This window comes from Anomaloglossus baeobatrachus, chromosome 9, assembly GCF_048569485.1.
Source record: "Anomaloglossus baeobatrachus isolate aAnoBae1 chromosome 9, aAnoBae1.hap1, whole genome shotgun sequence".
In the NCBI taxonomy this organism is placed as follows: domain Eukaryota; kingdom Metazoa; phylum Chordata; class Amphibia; order Anura; family Aromobatidae; genus Anomaloglossus; species Anomaloglossus baeobatrachus.
This window is the reverse complement of record NC_134361.1, coordinates 224,325,207-224,333,337: the sequence shown is the minus strand read 5'-3', so window position 1 is coordinate 224,333,337 and position 8,131 is coordinate 224,325,207. Positions and strand designations below refer to the sequence as shown.

The 8,131-nt window shown below is 46.5% G+C and overlaps 1 protein-coding gene across 5 annotated transcripts in view; it reads right to left on the bottom strand.

Moving 5' to 3' along the window:
- Positions 1-1,004: 1,004 nt before the first annotated feature.
- Positions 1,005-8,131, bottom strand: part of LOC142251646 (uncharacterized) — a 204,319-nt gene continuing 197,192 nt past the window's right edge. For all 5 annotated transcript variants that reach the window (XM_075324636.1, XM_075324638.1, XM_075324641.1 and 2 more), the window contains 4 exons: positions 7,753-7,859; positions 4,378-4,458; positions 4,082-4,264; positions 1,005-1,772 (listed from right to left, as the gene is read on the bottom strand). In XM_075324636.1, the coding sequence (XP_075180751.1) occupies positions 1,623-1,772; positions 4,082-4,264; positions 4,378-4,458; positions 7,753-7,859 (521 nt within the window). In that variant the 3' untranslated portion in view covers positions 1,005-1,622. The remainder of the gene's footprint in view (positions 1,773-4,081; positions 4,265-4,377; positions 4,459-7,752; positions 7,860-8,131) is intronic.

Sequence of the window (8,131 nt, the reverse complement as noted above, 5' to 3'; positions counted from 1 at the left end):
GTAATGACAGGACACTGGGAGCAGACAGAGACTAAGTAAAGAGACAAGTTGAGGGTCAGGATTCCAGGAGAGTACGTATAGGATACTGGGAGCAGGTGGGGACGTGGTCAGGAGGAGGTTCAAGGTCAGAAGCCAGGAGGAAACTTTTGCGCATCTTTTATCCATTTCAGGCATTCAGAAATACCTGGTTGAAGAAAAGAAAGTGGAAAATGCCCCAAACTAATTGTCTAATGAAACACCTGAAAAAAGAAATGATAATGTCATGTCTGTCACTAGGTGCGCTAGACACTACTTGCGTGCAGTGAATGGAGAGGTAGTCAGACAAGCCGAGGTCAGAAACCAGAAGGTAACGACAGGACAGTGGGAGCAGACAGAGACGAGGTCAAGATACAAGTCAAGGGTCAGTATTCCAGGAGAGAACTTACAGGATACAGGGAGCAGGCAGGGACATGGTCAGGAGGAAGTCTGAGGTCAGAAGGCAGGAGGTAATGACAAAAACATGGAGACATGCAAGGAAGAATCAACAACAGTCCAGAGTCGAGAGCCAAGATCACATCACTAAACACTACGGGGGCCGAGAGCACTACTGCAACCAGGAAGTACGACTGGCGATGTTCCGGGCGAGCATGCTCCCTAATGAAGCAGAGCAATTACCAGGAACGTAGACACCTCTCAGGACCAGCGTAGAACCCAGTGTTGAGAGACAACCCGTCCATTGGTGCTCAAGACAAACAGCAGAGCATCCAAACCTGCAAAACGATCTGCACGATGGAATAGCAAGTACCGGCTCTGCAGGAGAGCATGGCAGAACATAACCACACAAGATGCTGCGGGCATCGGAACTGTGACAGATAATCGCTTGAAAAACTCTTCAAAAATGCTGCAGGAACCAAAAAACTTCTCTAAAACTCCCTAAAGAAGGAGTCTTTCCTGAAGCGGCCCCACTGGGTTTCTTGTGGTTTTTGACTGCTGGAAAAAAATACTCCGTGTGAACATACCCTTATATATATTTTATTCATCTCATTTTTAGACATTGAGGTACATGATCCTACACAGGCCATCAATGTCTATCATGTGCATTGCAATCTAGAAATACATGACCCTGAATATTTGATTTATCCAACTGGTTCATTGCAGGAATTACCTAGGGCAGTAATGGAAGACCATGAGTTGTCAAGACGGATTTGTGAATGATAGCGGGTGAACCAGCACAATCCAATCACTAGTCAATACACGCGTCCTTCTACAAAATAGAATTCTGTAAAAAAAATAATAAAAAAAGACACATATAAAGCACCAATTCTCCTTGTGGTGGTCCACATGGTACCAAATAAAGTTGATAAATAAGTGCATTAAAAAGTAGGACTTTGCCCCTGAGAACATTAGTCTTGGTGTGTTCGGTGAGGGGGGAAGCCTTGAGGTGTGTGTGGTTCTCGCCAGGAGATTGGGGTGAAGTATTAGACTTCTGAGCACCAAAAGTTCAATTGTAAACACGTTTCAGTCTCCCTTCCTGAGAGAGGGGTAAGATGCCCATCTAATATTGTCCTGTATAAATAACGTGGGGCTTCCACCCTCGACCTGGGGGTGGGTTGTCAAAGTTCATAAAGGAGAAAAACGTATCCTCATCTGAAGCAGACAGGGCCGACAAAGAAGCCATAAACGTGGTCTTTGTCCCCATCGTGGAAGAGGGCTAAGTCCCTAACAGGAAGCAGAGAGAGGTCCATGGGTTCAAAATGCAGGAGGGTCTCTGTTCTGTTGACTGAACCTCCACCCTGGGAAGAGAAGCAGAAAAGAAACATTTGTTACATTAAAGGGATTGTCCAGACCAAAAGAATACATAAATAAGCTTAATGTAATGCTCTCGGCCAGTGAAGAGGCAGCGAGTGGGGATGGTGGACCCACTGGACCACAGGGGGGGACCTGGGCTTACCCATTAGTGGCAGGGTCTTAACTCAGCACCTACTGCGAGACGGACACCAGGTACTACTCCTAGGTCAGTGACCGGAGCTGTGGCAGCTGACCCCAAGGAGAGGAGACGGACTCAGATATAAACACAGGTACAGGCGGGATGGCTGAGGCAGACAGGCAAGCTGGTATGGACAGATATGGTGGGCACGGCAGGGATAGATAGGTATGGGAAGACAGGTACAGATGACGGACACATTGATAATGGGACAGGAGCTCGGACCTAACAACTAGTTAGCAGACTGGTAGCCAAACTCACTAAGGATGTTGCGCAGGCACCTCCCCTAATGGGAGGGTGTCTTAAATATGTTGTGCCTCATAGTCATAGGCGGAGAGGCATTTCCTGGAGATGGAGGACCAGTGCGCACGCGCATGCGCCATTGCCCTAAGCATGCTCCTAGAAGACCTTACATTCATGTACAGGCCCCGGGAGGAGGCAGAAGCATACGTGGACGGCCGCAGGGCAGAAGGGAGAAAGCAGTTCTGCCGGGGTGTGGAGTAAGTCAGCGTCCCTGCAGGAATGCCGGCGCTACACTTAAATAATTTATATAGCTTAACAATACACCAAGTATGACAAGTGCCCTGATCCTCTGGAAGGCTCTTGGGATTTGTGTCTGTTCCCTTCTCTGTTATTGCATTGTTGGGCCCATTTGATAAAAGAAGTATATGCTTTCCAATTTCTGTTGGACCACCTAATGTCTATGGGGGCCTCTCAACCTTCCTCCGACAAATGATATCAGGGGAGTGAAGGGTCAGGCCTGTTGGGATTTCCAACAGCCAATTTTTTTCTGGTGGGGAAATAAGTGTTTGGTGGGAGCCAGAAGAGTGCTGGGTCATAAGTGATTTTGTATATAGGGAAGTTAGGAGAGATAGCCATCGACCAAATGATCATTCAGCCAATACCTTTCTACTCTGAATGGCCATTGTAACAGACAGCTCTGGTCATGAGAGGACACAGAAAAGGCTTTTTATTGTTGAGCCCAAGACAAGGAATAAAACTGTTGGGACTACCAGAGAATCAGGACACTTGACGTATATTGGTAAGTGCAATAACTTATTCTTTTAAGGTCATTTATGTTTTGTAGTTGTATAAACTTTTAATTTCTGCATAATGTTGTTGTTACTGCTGGACCAGTTGTCACGGGTGTGTCACAGGTGACAGTCAGTCATATGGTTTCTGGCAATAGAAGGTCACAGCGTCTGGTTGGGCAAAATGCTCCCTGACATTCTATTTTTTCTGCTGTTAGTATTCAGTGTAATAGGTAGCTTTCCTGCTGGGTTTGCATCTCTTCCCCCTTAACACTAGAAGACCCAGGAATTTTGAGCCCCATAGGGTTCCAATGGTAGAAATGTCAAATGACCAATCTCTGGGACTTCTAGTGTTAAGACCCATCAGGGTCTTCCTTCCATCCTACTGCTGATTATCAGTATTCTCCATGTGTTTTAATACTCACATCTTCCCTGGACTGGTGCTTTTGATATTATTCAGTTAATTCAAGCTCTAGTTGCAAGCAGGTGGCTTGCACTCATCAGTAGTATCGTTGCTGAAACGTTGCTGAACTTCTACCTGAGTCATCTGTGGATAAGTTGTTTATGCTTTTCCCCCTGTGTGTCCACCTTGTGTCTTCAATAGTGTTTAGTGGGGTAGACGAAGAGCTCATCCCACCCGTTCCCTATTTAGGGTCCAGCACTAGGGATACCTAAAGTCAAGTATCTGGCTCGGCGCATAGGTGCGGAACCTATCTAGAGTGGTGAGGGACCAGCGGTAGGTTTGGTCAAGGGTCGCCATCTTCCCTAGACACAGGGTTTCCTTTCCACCATTCACTTAGTACTTCTTATAGTTGCTAAATCCTCACAAGATTTATATTTAGATTTTAGATACTGTTAGCAGAGACAGAATACCTCAACGTAAAACTTGTAACGGGACTCTACCATTTATCTGGATCCCTTGGGCCCCTTCAGGTACCTGGTAATGACGGCTATGTCTCCACGCCTATGACTAGTCCCTATATTTATAAAAGTTGTATAGCTTCCACAGTGATGTACAAAGTATATTATACCTTTTTACCACTATGTTCCAGATCAGTATTTTCCGCATGTATCTGCTACCACTTACCGCACATCCTTGTAATGTCACCAAAAAGCTCTGTTCCCTCGTGTCGGCCAGAAACTTAACATCCTTGTCGGTGGCAGGACGTCCCGGCTGTGCCACACATGTGTATCTCAATTGTTGACGCACATGTAGACTCTGCAGCCGGAGGAAGCGCAGCTGAACCACGTTGAGCTCGCTGTATGTAAACTAGGATTGAGAAATACAGAAGAGTCATTCACTGCGTTGCTTATTACAATCAGGCTCGGAATTGTTTTTTTAACCGTCTGTGAGCAAATACACAATAAAATACTTGCACTTACAGAAAACCCCCCATGAAGGGTGCTGAACCACTGGAAACCGCGCTGTACCTGGTAGTTCTGCAGCCACGACTTCACCGGGATCTGCAAACAGCGATATTAATATCACAATGACAGCTCCGATGTCCCGATATTGGAGACAGAGTCACTACTTTTTAATCAAGAATTGGACAATTTGAGTCTAAATTGCATATGTAAAGACACCCCTCTTTGCTAATAGTGTAGCAAGATGATGACTGCCCAAAAAATGGCAGCTTGTCGTCTGCTGAAGAATATCTTGGAAATCTAAGTATCTAAAATTCCCAGTTAAATCTTTGTTACATTAATATTTTCTTTGCACTGTTCTGATAACGACACAAGAGTCCCATAGCGTCACGTGTATAATGACAGGCTCAGAGTTACCCTTCTCATTTACCATCTGAAAAATGCACATTTATACGTTGTTTTTTTTCCCTTTGGGCACTTAAAGGTTAACGTCTCTGGTGCAGCAGCAGACTTGCTCAGCTGTCAGCAGTTGATCATTTCCGGGTGTATATAATCCCTCTGCTTCCTGGAGCGATTGCTGGTTATTCTATTCATTTAGGAGCTAGCCAGGGAGCAGAGAGGACGTGTCATTTCTGCTGCTGCAATCTGCTGTGTTTGCTGGTGCTATACATTGTTTTTACTACCTCCTTTTCTTTATACCCTTACCCGAACACCTTTGGTTATCCCCTCGTGCAGGTTTTAGGTGTGTATGAGTTTTTGTTACCCCGTCTGTTGTTCTGTGTTGGTGGGTTGTTGAGCCCCGTCCGGGTTAATCCCCTGGGTGGTGGGGACTTAGTTGTTAGGGCATGGATAGGGGCAGCGTCGGACTGGCTACCGGAGGAACTGCAGTCCTGGCCGCGGTTACCTGCACTGAACGCCCGAGCTCTCAGCTGAGCTCCGGAGTGCAACCCGGCCTGTTCGCAGCTGAATGCAGGTTACCGCAGCCAGGACTGGTATTACCGAAAATCGCCGGTAATACCAGTCCTCGCTGCGGTTACCTGTATTGAACTCCGGAGCTCTCCCCTGAGCTGCGGAGTGCAACCTGGCCTGTCCACAGCTGTCATGAACTGAACTGTGATAGCCAGGGAATCAGTCGGTGCTCACAGTTCACATGACAGCTGTGGACAGTCCAGGCTGCACTCCGCAGCTCAGGTGAGAGCTCCGGAATTCAATGCAGGTAACCGCGGCCAGGACTGGTATTTACTGCAGTTCCTCCGGTAGCCAGTCCGATGCTGAATAGGAGACAGGACCATGTTGGAGGATCTACCCTGACTACCTCTAAGTCTACCGTCGGGATAAGGGATAGCGCAGGGTCAGCCTAGGAGCCATGTACCATCTATTCCTGCCCTCGTTTCATAACACATGGCAAACATTGAATAGCCCCCCTAGCCACCCGTGAAACAGAAGGACCTAGTGTTGTATTCCTTCTTTAGGACCCTTAAAGCCCCCATACATATTAGATAAAGTCGTCCGAAGCCATCGATTTCTGTGGTGTCGGCCGAGAGTCTAATGTGTATGAGGGCCTCCTGACTATTCCCTAACAGGTGAAGTTGGAAGAGAAAAGTTGAATTTTAATGGTTGACCCTTTAGTTTCTCGCGTAGATTACCCACTGGCGAAGGAGTCTCCACGACTGAGTCCTGTACGGAATCTCACCATCTAACGTATGAGCTGCCACCATGACACGGCTGTGTACCAAAATACCCTCATAGCTAAAGAGATGGGATTTTTGTCTTTCTTGTAATGTCTGCCCTTGACCCCCGACTTAGGATGACGGTCACTGACAGACAAGGGCTATCCACCAAGTCGGCAGGATCTCAAGAACCCTGAAAGCCTTTACAGGGATAGGGAATTCCACAAGGTCCAGGAGATCGCTGCCTATGGACGGCTGCAATCCAGAAAAGAGTGGTCGTCAGGCAGGGTCCAAACCAGGAGACACAAAAAGACAAAATCGGCAGGCAGGAGCGTAGTCAGGAAATCAGGCAGAGGTCAAAACCGGAGATGGCAGCAAGGTACAAAACGGCAGGCAGGAGGGTATTCAGAGAGAAGGCAGAGGTCAAAACACAGGGATCAATAGTCAGAACAAAAACCAGACACTAGCAGGAATACAAAACTGTATCTGGCAGGGACCAGCAGACAGGAGGGGGAATAAGAAGGGTGTGGTGTCTTCCCATTGGCTGAAGCTGAACTGTAGTAACTTCAGCTGGAAGACAAACGCCACCTACAGTCAGCCAGTGGTACTGCAGGTCCTAGGGAAACCCAGCTTAGTCGATGAGCGGAGCTTGCGTCCACCAGAGCCACTGGCACCGACTCCTCTCCTATCACCAACATAGTCCATGGTGGAAATATGGTAGCGTCTGACCAAAGCAGAAGTCGCAGGAGCGGACTCTGCTGAGGACATGACACTTCTTTTCTAGGTTTTAGCATCAGACCCATAAGAGAATATCTGATGTTGTGAATGTCAGTTATGCTTTGGCTGCTGTGAGGCTCCCTTTTGTGGCCAGGAATGGTTTGGTCAGAGACCAGGTGTGTTGAGCAATTGGGCGTTTCCATTGCTAACTCTCTGCCTATTTAAACCCTTATCTGATAGCAGGCTATGCCGGATGTCAGTTGTTCCTTGTTCACCAGCCTGCTTCATCCTGCTCCAGACCACATCTACCTCAGATAAGTGCTTTGCTCTTTATTTGTTGTTTGGTTCTTTTGACTCTTATCGGAGTTTGTCATTTGCTGTGGTTGTAGTCAGTTTATTTGCATGCAGGGATCTTCCCTCTCAGTTGCTTAGCTGGGAAGCTCCTTACAGCTATGTTTGGAGTATTGCTCCTATAAGTCTATGTGTTTGTTTCTTCTTGAAATTGTAATGATTCCTGCTTTCTGTTCATTGGTATGACAAGAGCGCCTGGTATAGGACGGAGTTCAGATCTAGCGATCTGAGGGCTTTTTTGTACTATCAGGTTTTTGGATTTTTGCAGGGTTTTTCTCTGGCCACCATCAGCCCCTTTCCTGTCCTGTTCTATTTAGTCAGTGGGGGCCTCACCTTTTGCTAATCCGATTATCTGTGTATTGTGTTTTCCTATGTCACCGCAGTCTTTGAATGTGGGGGGCTTGCTATTCTTTATCTATTTTCTGAGGCAGAGAGTTATTCATCTTTCCTACCTTTAGGATAGTTAGTTCTCTGGCTGGGTTCGCGGTGCACAAGATGTTAGTTGACCCCTCGGCTACTTCTAGTGTTGATGGTTAGTAAGGGGATGGCGGCCAGATTAGTTGCCAATGCTCTTGTCACCTTTTACCAGTGATTTATGGTGGTCTTCCATGGTTCCAGATCATAACACTCTGACCACTGTATCCTATTTGCTTACCTGGCTCTCCTGAGCCGGCACACAGGTTTCTCCTTCAGCTGTAAAGTTGCAGAATACAAGAAGAGAGTCCTGTGGGCTTCCTTGATTTGGGTCAATGTAATAATAACCTAATAAAATAACAGAATATTAATTGGCTGCAAAATAGTTATTAATATGGTAACAGCACAACATAGGATTTATATGCCTTGCACCACAGGGAACGTTTGGTGGCTTATTGGGAAAATGGTGGAATCTAAAAGCAATGTATTGATCCAAAATTTGGAGCAAATTATTGCCTCGAAATAATCCAATAGCTGAAAACTTACACTACACAGTGTAAAAGATGCAACAAATTTATTAAACGGCATGAACCACTTGAAATTTGATGTATTTTGAGACT